This window comes from Lissotriton helveticus, chromosome 11 (genome assembly GCF_964261635.1).
Source record: "Lissotriton helveticus chromosome 11, aLisHel1.1, whole genome shotgun sequence".
In the NCBI taxonomy this organism is placed as follows: domain Eukaryota; kingdom Metazoa; phylum Chordata; class Amphibia; order Caudata; family Salamandridae; genus Lissotriton; species Lissotriton helveticus.
In genome coordinates, this window is record NC_136072.1 from 881,866,744 (window position 1) to 881,883,163 (window position 16,420).

General features: G+C 46.4%; 1 protein-coding gene across 2 annotated transcripts in view; it reads left to right on the top strand.

The window, feature by feature from the left end:
- LOC144792203 (stonustoxin subunit beta-like) overlaps nucleotides 1-16,420 on the top strand; it is a 132,446-nt gene that overhangs the window by 70,657 nt on the left and 45,369 nt on the right. Inside the window, exon 3 of one of the 2 annotated variants that reach the window (XM_078667104.1) lies at nucleotides 10,450-10,995. The exons of the other annotated variant lie outside the window; for it this stretch is intronic. Coding sequence (XP_078523230.1) covers nucleotides 10,450-10,541 — 92 coding nt within the window. The 3' untranslated portion in view covers nucleotides 10,542-10,995. Of the gene's footprint in view, nucleotides 1-10,449; nucleotides 10,996-16,420 lie in introns of those variants that run through there. 2 annotated transcript variants of the gene reach the window in all.

Sequence of the window (16,420 nt, forward strand, 5' to 3'; positions counted from 1 at the left end):
TAATCGGTGCAGGAGCACGGTGTCTGCCGTACATGTACAAGGCGTTAACTGTGTGAATACAAGACAGGAGCTGGACACTCACGTGTCTACAGGACATGTACTGCATGTGCAGAGGTCAGTGGCAGGACGTATGCCATGTGTATGGCGTACAGCACAGGACATGTGCCATTTATGAAAGCCAGTGGGAGGAGATGTGCCACGTGTATGCTGTAGACGAGCAGGTCATGTGCCATGTATTTGCTGGACAGGGGCAGGACATTTGCCTTGTGTATGCAGTTATTACATGTGTCACGTATGTACATAATCAGGGCCCGTGTCTCGGATGTCCAGCTCTGATGCGTCACATGTGCCGTGTATAAAGGCCAGGGGCTCGAGATGTGCCACGTATGTGCAGTACAGAAGCAGAACATGTCACATGTGTGCAGGAGATGAGCCAGGTATGTACAGGACAGAAGATGTACAGGTGTCATGTGTGCAGGACGGCGACACCTGCATGGATGTCTTGAACAAACAAACCCGAGCTTGAGAAAGAACGATGAGTTGCTGTTTAAATCCCGGTTTTATGATACAGTCCGTGAGTTTATGTGGCGGAATGTTAGAAAAAAAAGTGAGTCTCACAAAACAGTAATGATAATAATTATATAAAATATGTGTGTGTGTATATATATATGTGTATATATATATATATATATTACCTACTAGTGGTCCCAGTAGGTAGTTAAAGTTAGAACCTAGTTTCCATAGGAAAAGCATTTTTTGATTTGCTAATAATTTTGGCGTCGTTTGACGCATCTTCGCAAAATTCTCCCCCAAAAATTCTATCCAGGTCAGCTCCCACCCTGAAAGTTTGGGGGTGATTCATCAAGCGGGGGCTGAGAAAAAACAGGGGATCCCAAAACACATTTTCCCCATGTTCATTTCCATAGGAAATTTTGCGACAGGCTACAGCGCGAACTACTGAACAGAATTACTCCAAATTTGGCAAAAAGGATCAGATAGCAGCCTCTTTCTAAATGGTGTAAATCCGTTCAGTAGCTGCTGAGAAATTAGACAAATAAAAGTTTTGATATCTGGGTGGAGGCTAAGTCCCGAGCACGAGCTTCACTGTGATTGCCTGCCAACACTCCAAACCAGGAAGTATTGGCAGCCATCGTGTGACTCGGTAGAAGTGAGTCACCAGAAAACAGAGAAAAAAGATATAAAACAAGAGAAAAGGGCAGGGTAGAAACACCCTGACCCTCTAGACCTGCCCAGGGGCTCCCAGAAGGACCCCCAGGGCAAAAAAAGCATTGAAACAAAAACAAAATCAGTGCAATTTGAGCGTTTTATTTCAATGAGGCCCCTGGGTGGGCAAGGTTCTGGGGGCCTTTCTTAAAAAATAATAGAGGGGGCTCGCTGGGGCTGCTGGAGCCCCCACAGCCCGGGGGCGTCACTCAAGTTGGGAGGGGCGTTGTGCTGTCCCCCTCCTGGAGCCTTCCATGTGCTTATAACTTTGGCGTCGTTTGACGAATCTTGACAAAAGCTTCCAAAATGTTCTCTTTTTTGATCAGCTGCTATCTTGAATGTTTGGGGGTGATTGGTTAAGGGGGGGCTGAGAAAAAAAGGAGGTCCCAAACCGTGTTTTCCCAATGCAATTTCCATTGGAAACTTTAGACAAGGCTATAGGAACAGAATTACGCCAAACTTGGCAGGGAGAAAGGTCTTGGTCTAGAAAGCATGCTTTTGTTTAAATGGTGGAAATCTGTTCAGTAGTTTTTGAGAAAGATCAAATTTTACAGATAGCAATATTTGAGAATTCTGACATCTGATTGGCTAAGGGGTTGCGAGCACGAGCTTGCGGCTCATTGGCTGTGAACTGTTGAAACTAGGAAGTGTTGGCGGGTATTTTGTGATTTAGTCCGTCAGCTCGCATCTCTTCCTCTACAAGTCATCTGGTCCATAGTTCTACCTCTGTGAGGCAACACTGAAAATATACCGCAGCTCTATCATCGAGATACCCCCTTCACGGTTCCTCTCCCCACATCATCAGTTTGCGGTTATGGTTTTAGAAGCCAGTGCATTGGCTCGCAGCTCTGGGTCTGCTGGCTGTCAGACATTTTGTTACTCAGTCTGGGAGCTTGCATCTCTCCCTCTACAAGCCATCGGGTCCTTAATTCTACCTGTGCGAGGCCACACTGAAAATATTCCGCATGTGTATCTGTGTGAGATACCCCTTTCACGCTGCCTCTCCCAACATCACCAGGTCACGGCGAAGCCAGTCCGTCGGCTAGAAGCTCTGTGAGTCAGTCTGTCAGCATGACCCCTTACACTACCCAAACACCACTGCACTACACTAAAATCTAAAACTACTCCCAGCACGACCTCCTACACCACTGCACTATCCTAAAACACTACTCCCAGCATAGCGTACACTACCCAAACACCTCTTCGCTACCCGAAATCCTCAAACTCTACTCCCACTATGACCTCTTACACTACACAAACACTACTGCGCTACTATAAACCCTAAAACACTATTCCCAACGCAAACCTCTGAACAGTACACAAACACCACTGAACTACTCGAAATCCTAAAACACGACCCTCTGCACGATCCCCTACATTGACCAAACACCACTGCACTACCCTAAACCTTAAAACACTACCTCCAGCACGACCCCCTACACTACCCAAACACCTCTGCACTACCCTACACACTAAAACACTGCTCTCAGCATACCCCCTACACTACCCAAACACCACTGCATTGTTGTAAACTCTAAAACCCTACCCCCAGCAGGACCCCCTACACTACACAAACACCACTGCACTATCCTAAACCCTAAAACACTATCCCCAGCATGACCCTCTATACTACACAAACACCACTTCACTACCCTAAACCCTAAAACACTACTCACAGCACGACCCCCTACACTACCCAAATACTACAGTACTACCCTAATCCCTAAAACACTATCCTCAGCACGATCTCCTACACTACCCAGACATACTGCACTGGCCTAAACTCTAAAACACTGCCATGACACCCCCGCCACCTGCCCCTTGTCCGTCATCCCCCTCACTCCCCCACAAACAAATGTGAGAGCAACCTTAGGAAATCTGGAACGTAACAAATTCGCTGATGTCGCAAAATTATAATAAAAAAGATGCATGTGAGGTTGGACAAATAAGAATGTCAGCCGTCTATGGATTTACATATAAAACATTTTCTTAAAAAAAAAAAAAAATAGATACAGCAATGATGTTTCATCCCCCGACAATTTGTGAATCACAGCCTGCAAGACAAAAAGAAAGATAAGATTGTGTGTCATGTGTCCATCAAAGGAGAGAGGAAGAGAGAGAGAAAGAAAGAAAGAGTGAGAGGAAGACAGAGAAAGAGAGAGAGAGAGAGAGAGAGAGAGAGAGAGAGAGAGAGAGAGGGAGAGAGAGAGAGAAAAAGAGTGAGGTACAAGGAAGAAAGAGAGAAAGAGAGACACAGTGTGAGAGAGAAGAAGAGAGAGAAAGAGTTATACAGAGAGGAAGAGAGAGAAAAAGAGAAAGAATGAGAGAGAGAGAGAGGAAGAGAGAGAAAGAGTGTGAGAGAGAGAGAAAGGAAGAGATAGAGAGCGAGAAAGAGATAAAGAGTGTGAGTGACAGAAAGGAAGAGATGGAGAGGGAGAGTGAGTGTTCACACTGTGGAGAAAATCCTCACTGCTCACCTTTCTGCCACCGGTGTGTCTCCAACCATGTGCCGGGATATAGGGCAGCTCTCAAGCTTAGACATCTGAAACATAGTATGGCAACAGTAATGGAAGAGTACATACGCCTAAATTGTTGTCCCGCCTTTGTGTATCCAGGCTAGTGTAACCCATCCACTCCCACTCTCCATAGGTGTAGGCCCGACGCTGTGCACCGAGGCTGCTGCACCCCATCCACTCCCACAGCTGAGCTCACAATTCAGTGTTGATTGCAGGATGGCCACGCATCATCGCAGGCCTGCTAGACAAAAAGCAAGATAAGATTGTGCGTCATGCGTCCATCAAAGGAGAGAGAGAGAGAGAGAGAAAGAGTGAGAGAGAGAGAGAGAGAGAGAGAGAGAGTGGAGAGAGAGAGAGAGTGGAGAGAGACAGTGGAGAGAGAGTGGAGAGAGAGAGAGAGAGAGAGAGTGGAGAGAGACAGTGGAGAGAGAGGGAGAGTGGAGAGAGAGTAGAGAAAGAGTGGAGAGAGAGTGAGCGAGGAAGACAGAGAGAAAGAGAGAAACAGTGTGAGAGAGAGGAAGAGATAGAGTGAGAGAGAGAGAAAGAGTGTGACAGAGAGAAAGGAAGAGATAGAGAGTGAGAGAGAGAGAGAAAAAAAGAGTGTGAGTGACAGAAAGGAAGAGATGGAGAGGGAGAGTAAGTGTTGACACTGTGGAGAAAATCCTGACAGCTCACCTTTCTGCCACCAGTGTATCTCCAACCATGTGCAGGGATATAAGGCAGCCCTCTTAGTCATCTGAAACATAGTATGGAATCAGTAATGGAAGTGCTGTCTGCCCACCACTGCGCACCCAGGTTGCTGCTTCCCATCCACTTCCACTGTCCATAGGTGTTTGCACGTCGCTGTGCACCCAGGCTGCTGCACCCTCTCCTCTCCCAATGCCCAGAGGTGTATGACAGCCGCTGCGCACCCAGGCTGCAGCAACCCATGCACTCCCACTGCCTGGAGGTGACTGCCCGCCACTACACAAACAGGCCTCTCTACTCACCTTCTGCCACCAGATTGTATCTAAGAGGGTCCACCACGTGCCGAAGCAACCTCCTCACACAATTGCAGGAACACCATGCATCATTGCAGGCCTGCTAGACAAAAAGCAAGATGAAATTGTGCATCATGCATCCATCAAAGGAGAGCGAGAGAGAGAAAGAGTGAGAGAGGAAGAGAGAGAAAGAAAGAAAGAGTGAGAGAAAGACAGAGGGAAAGAGTGAGAGAGAGAGAAAGAGAGAAACAGTGTGAGAGAGAGGAAGAGATAAAGTGAGAGAGAGAGAGGAAGAGAGAGAGAAAGAGTGTGAGGAAGAGAAAGGAAGAGATGTAGAGGGACAGTACTAGCCTACACTGTAGACAAAACCCTCACAGCTCACCTGTCTGCCTCCGGTGTGTCTCCACCCACGTGCCGGTACATATTGTCACCCTCCAGCTCAGTCACCTGAAACATAGTATAGAATCAGTAATGGCAGAGAACATACGACGGCACACGCCTTCATCGCTATCCTGCCCCTCCGCACCCAGGCTGCTGCCCACCACACACTCCCACCGCCCAGAGGTGTGTGCCCACCCCTGTGCACCCAAGCTGCTGCAAACCATCCACTCCCACAGCCCAGAGGTGACTGCTCACCCCTGCACATCCAGGCCTCACTGCTAATGTTTCACCACCGCCGTGTGTCGAAGAGGGTCAACCACGTGCAAAAGCAACCTCCTCCTCTGTGGTGTACACGCGGTCTAGCCGAGCTCACAATTCAGATGGGGTCTTGATTGCTAGGATGGTGTATCGAAGCCACGCATCATCAGAGCCTGCATACCCGCTGAGCTCTGGTGGCACTCTGTGATCAGCGGGGCCACGCCACGTGGCGGTAGGCCCCCGTTGTTTGATGGTTTAGGCCTACACTGCCATCCAGCAGGGCACACAAAAGCTGACCTGTCTGGACCGCCGGGACGGGGCATCATCGCAGGCTGTTCAGCACTTACCGTGCCCCTAACTCAATGGAGCGAAAGTCACCATATTATGGCGGTCTGCCTCTGCCGGCCGCAGTGCATCCAGTGGCAGCAAGTCTGAAATAGCTTAGAGCACGTTCGACCGGTCTTTTTTATTGAAAGGGTCACATGTCTGTGACGCCTGTGCTGGATGGGTGTGGTTTGGGTGTATACCAGCCGTGAGGGAGTGGCTTTAGTGTACTGACAACTAGGCCTGTGACCAGCAGATCACTGCAATGAAAACGTGGGCCATGTAGCATTGTTGTCCTTCCCTGTAAGCTTAAGCGAGTGGGCTGGCCTGGCATATGCCATTCCTGCGTGAGGCTGTGAAGAACAACACTGGAGATATGGGCGTGGCTCCGTCGTGAGCTGTATGAGGAATCAAGTGATGCGGGTGTCCGTGTTGTGCTGCCGTCACCCGGGTCGCAAGCACCAATGTGTCACTCTGTAAGCCAAGTCCCACAACATGGCCAACATGGAAGATACGGGGAATCACTGACCCTACATTTATCTATAGTTCCACACATGAAAGATGGTGGACATGACACACATATGTGGATATGAATGTTTTTTGCACATTCAGTGGAGTGTTGCAGCTGTAGCAATACAGGGCGATGGAAAGTTCAAGTTTCAGTTTTTGGCACATGGAGGGCAGCCAATTAGAGCCAGGCTCTTGTTCGGGGTTAGGTTGTGCCAACATTTGTTGTTATACAATCACTCCGCCAATCCCCAAGCACTTATAAATTCACTATCCACTCTCCTTGCAGTACTCCAATGATCCAGTCTCTATGTACGTACCTGTACAATGACTGAGAAAAAGTTACATAAACAAAGTTTTCCCCCGCTGCCAAAGGTAACATGGTTGCATACGCTGTCCACAGCACAATGTAATGTGGTAGGGCCCAGGGGCAGCAGCTTGTATACATAATGAACACACAGACACAGATAGATAGTGGAATTGGGTACGGGCACGTGCGTTTGACTCTTTTTTTTGCCAGGGTCACATGCTCACGTCATCCTGGATTCTTCACTCTCAATGAACAGACAAGTCAGCGCCGTATCCTCTTCCTGCTTTAACATTCTTCGCATGCTCAGAAAAACATTTCGCTGGATCCCCTCCGAAACAAGGAAAACAGTCACCCACGCTCTAGTCACGAGCCGACTGGACTACGGAAACACCCTCTACGCAGGTACCACCGCTAAACTCCAGAAGAAACTACAACGAATCCAAAACGCCTCAGCCAGGCTCATATTAGACATCCCACGCAACGAACACATCTCTGGTCACCTTAAAGACCTCCACTGGCTACCCGTCAATAAGAGGATCACTTTCCGACTGCTTACCCACGCACACAAATCACTCTACGACATCGGACCCGATTGCCTCAACTCTCGACTTTCCTTCTACTCCCCCTCCCGCCAACTTCGCTCTTCCAGCCAAGCCTTCGCCACTGTACCTCGCATCAACAAGACCACCATGGGAGGCAGATCCTTCTCATACCTGGCTGCCAAAACATGGAACTCACTCCCCGCTTACCTTCGCCTCACCCAGAATCACCTTGCGTTCAGAAAGCTGCTTAAAACGTGGATATTTGACAAATAATCCACCTCCCCTTCCTAAGCGCCTTGAAACCCTCTGGGTATGTAGTGCGCTATATAAATGGTATGACTTGACTTGACTTGCCCAGTGATGTCTGTGCTGGATGTATGTGGGGTGAGTGTAAGCCAGCCCTCCGGGAATGGTTGGTGCTGGTAACAAGTACAACAGTAATCATTGGATCAGACACAGAGATTCGATCCTAAAGGGTCAATGATTTGTGCTGCCCTAAGGTAGGGGCAGCAGATGTGAAATAATACACAAAAGATTCTATTTTAAGGGTCCATGACTTGTGGTACACTGAGATAGGGGCAGCAGATGTGAAATTATACACAAAACATTGTATCACAAAGGCTCCATGATTTGTACTGCATTAAGATAGGGGCATCAGAAGCATTTAGCATGTGCGCAGGTAGCGATGATGCGCGTTGTGGGTGAGCCGCACTGGTAACAATGTCTGTTGCCTACTGGTCTGCGTCATCTGCAATTGCGACTCAATGTGAATTGTGAGCCCTGCTATCCGCAGTGTAGTTTGAAGGCAGTAGTCAGCACATACATTGAGGAATGCTTTTTGTCACATCCTCTTAACAAAATCCGAGGACATAGAGCACAGTTCTCTGCAATTAATAAAACAAGACTGAATTCAAATTGTGAGCTCGGCTGACCGCAGTGTAGGCGTATGGAGGAAAACATGAAATATGTATGGAATAAATTGTCGAATTATGTGGTATCAGGGACATTATAGTTCAAATTGTGAGCTCTGCTGTCCGCAGTGTAGACTGTCATTCAGTGTTCGTTTGGACTTGCAGATGAATATGGTCATTGTAGTAAAGCTGTAACTGATATAAAAACAAGTTCTTGAAGCAAGGATACTAAAAGGATGTTATGTAGGTTTGAGGGACGTTATGCTTAGTTGCCTACTGGTCTCAGTAATTAATGAAGCAAGACACAATTTTAATTGTGAGCTCTGCTGACCGCAGTGTAGGCCGGAGGCAGCGGTCAGGAAGGGCCTACAGCTACTTGGCGTTGAGTTGCGCTGCATGGTTAGTGGCACATGAACCAACCAACATCTGCGGAGCTTGCGATGATGCGTGGTCCGGGGCGCCGCACTGGAAGCAATGTCTTTTGCCTAATGAATTCTGCCTTATTAAGGCGATGTGGCGATGACTTGTGCTGCACTGAGTTAGTGGCACATGAAGCACTGAGCGTGTGCGCAGCCTGCGATGATGCGTGGTCCGGGCGGGCCGCACTGGGAGCAATGTGTCTTGCCTTCTGGACTGCATCATCTGTAATCGCCACTCCATCTGAATTGTGAGCCCTGCTGTCCGCAGGGTAGATCGAAGGCAGTAGTCTGTACAGACATAAGTCTGCGGTGCTGTGTCTCTGTGTTCGCAGGGGGCCTGTGTCAAGGAGGCCTGTGGTCATGGCAGCAGCCACGTGGCAGGGTGAGGGCCGCCGTTCTGGTAGACGCTTTGGCCTTTACACAATTGAACTACCCCCAGAGCCCCAGCCTATTTATTTACACTTTTACGCTGGAGTGGCGTACGTTGGACCAGCCCACTCCACTTCCGCTTCCAGGGGGGACAACACAGCTACATGACCGAGATCTTCTCAACTGCCTGAGGTAGCATGGTCGCGCCCACTGTGCACAACACTACAAGTACCAGCAGTATATGTCCACATGGAGAGGTTTGTGCTCTTCATAGTGAGGTCTGTCCAGCACATCACCGCTACACTTGGTATTGTGTGCATTATTATTGATGGGTGACTTGCGTCCTTCACACACACTTGGTTGCCACATCTTCTAACATTAAGCTATTGTGTGGCTGAGGGACCGTGCCATTTTTGGAAGGTCTGCTGTCCTGTTCTGCGCTACCTCAATGGTAGTAGGGGGGAGTGGGTCCAGGTGGAGGTCCTGAGGGTGGTGGCAGTGGGTGTTGTGGCCTTCTTGGGTGTCGGAGATGCATGTTCAGTGGCTCTATGACATGTGTTGGTCTTCAGATGTGATTCTGGGCTGGGCTCCCTTTCACACTGTAGGTAGTCGTCCTGCTTTACACCAGTAAAAGGCAGTTGTTAGAGTCCTATTGCTAACGCGGCTTATCACCTGTGTTTGGATCGCACCGCAGATTTGGCTGCTCGTTGAAGTTATCGGGAAGTGGTGTTTTTGTGTTATTTTTACACAGGAACGCCTACTCTGCATATTATTAGCGTTAGTTGTTGCTCTCATTTGTGGCGATTATTTTTGCGGAAGCTGTTGCTGGAAAACTGGCGATATCGGCTGTTGTCACTAGGTTGAGAATGGAATCATAATTTAAAATCACTGAAAAAACTATAGGTTTAATGAACATTATAATTAGAAATTATTATTTAAAAAACTATTGAAATTCACTGAAAAAACCATAGGTTTCAGGGACGTTATAGTTAGAAATTAGCATTTAAAAAACAATAGAAATTCACTGAAAAAACCATAGGTTTTAGGGACGTTTTAGTTAGTCGGACATTTCACTAGTACAAAACCAGAGAAATTCGAATGTTATAGTTAGTAGAGCTAACTATAACTCGCGCCCCCGTAATGCACTGCTGATGACGTCACATATTACATCACTGATGACATGGTAAGTGGCATCACTGATAGGAGTGTCAACCCCTGCTGTACATGGGACATTGAAGGATGCATTGGGTGCGAGAAGACGAGAATAGGGGCTAGAAGTATTACACCAGACCCTAGATACATTTTGAAGTGGCGCAATGACATTTTATATGTAACGTACATAGAGGAAACAGTAAAACCTATAATGTATCCTGTTTCTCTCATGTGTTCAAGTTTCTAAATTTCTCTGTGGTACTGAGAGAGCTGGAACAAATAGAACAAATACGGTTTTGGGGAACAGGAAAGGGGAGGATAAAAGAATCAACAGCGAGGTTGGTGGAATATTTATGACTAAGAACGCAGGCATTTGATCCAAAAAATTGAATTGTGTTATGAAGACAAGGGTTTCCATTCCTTGCATTTTTTCCAGTACTGAAGTGGTACATGGCTTTTCACTTAACTGTGCTTTAAGCATATAAAACTCACACAAAACAATTGCTCAAATCTATAAATTAAGATGTTTAAAAATATTTCTTTTTATTCTTCCCAGAGATGAAACCACCACCACCACCACCGGCACCAGCCCCAAATCCTGTTACCTACCCACCGAGTAGACCCGGCAGGCCATTCTATGAGCACTGAAGTCATTTCATCAGAATCATCGGAATAGCAAATATGAAATCATAAGACACACGAACTTCATGCCTTTGCAAGGAAGTAACACCAAATGACCTTTCATCTCCTTGACTTCACACTAAGACTAATCGCACAGCCTCTCATTCTAACGATATACTAGAAAAGGGCTTTAAAATCTTGTATTGTCAGTATTGTCAGTTAAAAATCATACATCTAATTCACACAGTGTAGCACAGTTGTCGGAATTTAACTTTCTGCAGGTACCCAAATGATGTCCATGCGAACAGGAATTATGGCAAAGAGGCCGGACCAGTAGTTTCTTTCTGGGCCCTAAGGAGGGCCCGACTCAGAACCCAAAGCAGCCCTAGAAATTTTCCAGCCCCTGGAAAAGGACTGCCTGGCCCCGGGAGTCTGGAAATGCTTGCTTACTGCTTTTTTTTTTTTTTTTACAGGGGGCCGATATTGCCAGGCCCCAGCCTCCCAGGAAAATGCCCAATACCTAATGCGCGGCGTACCGGTCCCGCCCTGGTGCAAAAGAGCATTCATATCTCTGCTCCAGTAAGAGCTGCAGATTCAGGATTTGCCTCATCTCTAAAATGAGATTGTCCATGGCATCTGGGGGTCAAGTGAAATCAAACAAGGTAGAAAAGACAACCGTGGCAATGCTCAAATCACTACTATGACTTTGACAGATAACAAACATCAGGCCAACCCAACTTGACTTCACCTCCTTACACCCTATAAACTGACACCACATGGATATTACCTTGGGCTTTAGTACTACTGCTTGCCTTTGTTTATTGCCTGTGTAATACATTTGTTTTTTCAGTTTTTATCTTCACGGTTTATGGTGGGAGAAAGTTCTATACAATCCAGTATCTATTTGAGAACAAGCTACGTTTCATATTAGTCCTCTCTAGTCTCATACTGCAATCATCAATCCTGAGATGAAAAACTTTTTTTATTCCATTACCTGGGAGTAATGATCCTATGGCATGGTAGATCGTCCCTTCTAATTCCTGGGAGTAATAATTCTGCTACATGATAGATCTCCCTCCTTTTGCAACAAAATACAAAAATTAATTTTTTAATGTTCTTAATTTGCAATGCACTTTCCCCTCTCCCGCACAGAGCTCTATGTAAACAGGATGATCCCAGTGCATAGTCTTTCCATATCATAATTTTTTTAAATTATACTAGGCAACATTATTTAATTTGGTTTTGTTTCATGTTTCTTGAAAGAAGCCTCCGGCCACAAATGGTAGTATTATTCAGAGTTAAAGTAGCAAAAACGAATAAAATAATGTTGCATAGAGTACTGAAAAAAAAATTCAAACAGTAAAAACTATGCACTGTGATTATTCATCTACCCAGCGCTCAATTGACTGTGTTAATAAAGTGTGTCCTCTGCTTGAGCCAATATTGTATGTAATTGACACATTTTTAAAAGTCAATAATTAAACCTGTACTTGTCTAAAAACGAATCGAATGTGTTTCTGTTAGTAAAACAGTCTGCTTACATGATATTTTCGAACATTTTTGAAAAATAGAGAGTATCTTCGGTAAAAATATTTTTATTGAAGTACCTAATAAAAAGACATACCTGAATATAGAAAATAATACAAAAGGCAGAAATGTACAACATGCTGAATACAAGAGGTAATAAACAAAAGGAAAGGGAAATTAGTAACTTAAAAAAGGTAATAAAAAGCATGAAGACCATACAAGCGTCTTAATATGTTTGTGTTCTTAACTCTATTACGGACACAGAACCGTTTTAAGAGGCTCGCTTTTGCCTTGCTTGTCAATGCCTCTCATTATTTACAAACCTTATGCATATTCGAAATAATGTTGTACGTGTTTATTTTGAAGTCTCAATTGGTGAGATTGGGAACTGTCACCTTAATTTGTATATTCTAAATGGCTCTTTCTTGACATAGTATCCTCAGTCTTCCTATAGTTAAACAGATAGCACAAATGGGGGCGGGAAATTGGAGTCAGAAAAAGGCAAAGGGAATATTCATTTTCAGTGTTTTATAGAAATACATTCTGGAAGTTATTCCAAAACGAAATTTAATTGGGCTGGTTGTTGGCAGAAATTCCAGTGTCCCCATTGCCCTTGAAATAAATGGCATTGGTACCGTCGCTGGGAACAGATTGATTATCTCAACAAATATTTCTGGAGCCATGGGGGATGCTGGGCTACTAGAATTTATTTCCCACCGATTAAGAGAAATGTTCTGAGACTGCTTTTGTCAACTAGATGGAAGGGCCTGAGTACAGGTGAAATGGAGATGGTTGGAATCTGGAGAGAGGGGATAACAACTGTCCCGGGATGGAAAGATATTCTGTTCGTATTCAAAGAGTGCAGTTACATTAGATTGAGTTTGGAAAAAGTCTTGTTATTGATTGACTGGGGAAGGTCTTGTCACTTGTCCATGGGCTACAGGCCAGAGACAGGGATGGGACGCTGGATGGTTTACTGGGTCTGTACATTCCATGGCATCCCTTGGTGCACACCCACACATTTTGTCTGGCCTCTGTTAACACAAAATCCCCCTCCCAGGCCCTTATTCCATCCCATTTCACGAATTCAATATAACGCTCAGTCCCAGTCCCTCCTCCTGACACGTATCCTTCTTGATTCTTAGAAGGCGCCGCTGTGTTCTGCCACTGCATCACCTCCTGGCAACAGCCCTGCTCCTGGGCTCCTCTTTAGGTGCTTCAGGTCTCTAAACAGAAATGTTTCACGACCACCTGAATACAGAAAAACCTTGAAGTGGAACTGGACCAAGGAGAAGGCTTAACGTGGTCTGGTGTTTTAGGGATGAGGCAGACTCCCCAGGTGGTGCAGAGGTTGTCTGTGCATGCAACATGATTCCTGGCAGCCTCGGTACCAAGTGTTCTGGAGAAGCTTGGATGTCCCAGCAGAACAAAACTGTTCAAAGGAACTGCCTGGAAGTAAGAAGCTTGTGCTTTTAAATAGAGCTCCATTTTGCAAAAATATGTATGGTTCTTCTCTGTATTTGGATGGTTATTATGGCTCCTGGACTTGATCTCAACAATTAAGATTGTCTTCTGACAGCAACCACTCCACCTAGCTGTCTCTATTAAATCCAAATAAGATCCACAAGGGAGAATCTTCTGGGCTTCCAATAGCAACCCAGCTCTCAATTGTAAGATCTTTTGCGAATATGTGAAGTCCAAATGAGAACGAACAACCTGCGTGCAGAGAAACAGACAGACCTAAGTGCTTCACTCCACCTCCAAGGCCACTCATTGTCTTTGAAATGAACCAGAGATTGCTCCCATACATTAGTAATCTGCAAAGAGCACCTTCACAATCAGCGTCTCTTTAGTATACTGATGGACAGTAAATCTAACAGCCTTCCTTATCATATTGGCAGCTGACATCCAGAAGGAATGAGATACATGTTAAACTTATCAGGTCTCCATCTGCTATCTCTGCTAGAACCAGGCTTACCCTTCCTATACTCCAGGAAAATTAAATTTGGCAAAGCTTCCCATGAGAGCACATGAGCATACCACTACTGTGGCACAGCCTACAGACCATAGAGAGCTGTGTCACTGCACTGACCCTCACTGGACTTTGGACTCCTCATTTTAGCTTTCATTGCTGTCAACGGCGATGTTGAAAAGTGAATGAGGCAAACTAGCCACTAGAAGAACATGCGGGGTGCCTTCACTTAACTATCCCTCCACACAGAGTCCTAACCTCTTCACTGTCGCAACTTTCCTCCCCCCACATTGGCAAGTCAAGACAGATTTGACCAAACTGCTGTGGCATGCAACAGTTAGGGCAAATATGTCTTGACTTGTCAATCACTGGAGACTTTATCTGTTTTTGTAAGGAAGGATCTGGAATGCCTTAATGGGCCGTTAAAACTCAAGCACAAAAAAGTTTAATATTACCACTTCAACATCCATCAGTGCGCCCAATAAGCTTGAGAAAAGGGGGTGGTGATGAACAGAGTGTCTGAATTAAGCAGACCACTCTTACCCAGTCCAAAGATCAGGGCTTGATCCATCACCGTTATTTAGCTCACTGCCCCATCCCAGCTCAGAACCTGGCTATATGCAAATTAGTCTGTCCCTGGCCCAGTGCATCATGGGAACAGGGCAGACCAAACTACCAAGCCAATTCTTCACCAGAAAGGAAACAAGCTACCGGGGACCGGTTTCTGGCATTTCAGCCTCGTCGGCCCGGCTTGCTTGAATCCTGATGGAGCAGTGAGCAAGGGACTCATGTCTGAGTATACCCTGCCACACCTATAGTGGCTAAAAACGATTCAGAAAAGGGGGTGGTGATGAACAGAGTGTCTGAATTAAGCAGACCACTCTTACCCAGTCCAAAGATCAGGGCTTGATCCATCACCGTTATTTAGCTCACTGCCCCATCCCAGCTCAGAACCTGGCTATATGCAAATTAGTCTGTCCCTGGCCCAGTGCATCATGGGAACAGGGCAGACCAAACTACCAAGCCAATTCTTCACCAGAAAGGAAACAAGCTACCGGGGACCGGTTTCTGGCATTTCAGCCTCGTCGGCCCGGCTTGCTTGAATCCTGATGGAGCAGTGAGCAAGGGACTCATGTCTGAGTATACCCTGCCACACCTATAGTGGCTAAAAACGATTCAGAAAAGGGGGTGGTGATGAACAGAGTGTCTGAATTAAGCAGACCACTCTTACCCAGTCCAAAGATCAGGGCTTGATCCATCACCGTTATTTAGCTCACTGCCCCATCCCAGCTCAGAACCTGGCTATATGCAAATTAGTCTGTCCCTGGCCCAGTGCATCATGGGAACAGGGCAGACCAAACTACCAAGCCAATTCTTCACCAGAAAGGAAACAAGCTACCGGGGACCGGTTTCTAGCATTTCAGCCTCGTCGGCCCGGCTTGCTTGAATCCTGATGGAGCAGTGAGCAAGGGACTCATGTCTGAGTATACCCTGCCACACCTATAGTGGCTAAAAACGATTCAGAAAAGGGGGTGGTGATGAACAGAGTGTCTGAATTAAGCAGACCACTCTTACCCAGTCCAAAGATCAGGGCTTGATCCATCTCCGTTATTTAGCTCACTGCCCCATCCCAGCTCAGAACCTGGCTATATGCAAATTAGTCTGTCCCTGGCCCAGTGCATCATGGGAACAGGGCAGACCAAACTACCAAGCCAATTCTTCACCAGAAAGGAAACAAGCTACCGGGGACCGGTTTCTGGCATTTCAGCCTCGTCGGCCCGGCTTGCTTGAATCCTGATGGAGCAGTGAGCAAGGGACTCATGTCTGAGTATACCCTGCCACACCTATAGTGGCTAAAAACGATTCAGAAAAGGGGGTGGTGATGAACAGAGTGTCTGAATTAAGCAGACCACTCTTACCCAGTCCAAAGATCAGGGCTTGATCCATCACCGTTATTTAGCTCACTGCCCTATCCCAGCTCAGAACCTGGCTATATGCAAATTAGTCTGTCCCTGGCCCAGTGCATCATGGGAACAGGGCAGACCAAACTACCAAGCCAATTCTTCACCAGAAAGGAAACAAGCTACCGGGGACCGGTTTCTGGCATTTCAGCCTCGTCGGCCCGGCTTGCTTGAACCCTGATGGAGCAGTGAGCAAGGGACTCATGTCTGAGTATACCCTGCCACACCTATAGTGGCTAAAAACGATTCAGAAAAGGGGGTGGTGACGAACAGAGTGTCTGAATTAAGCAGACCACTCTTACCCAGTCCAAAGATCAGGGCTTGATCCATCACCGTTATTTAGCTCACTGCCCCATCCCAGCTCAGAACCTGGCTATATGCAAATTAGTCTGTCCCTTGCCCAGTGCATCATGGGAACAGGGCAGACCAAACTACCAAGCCAATTC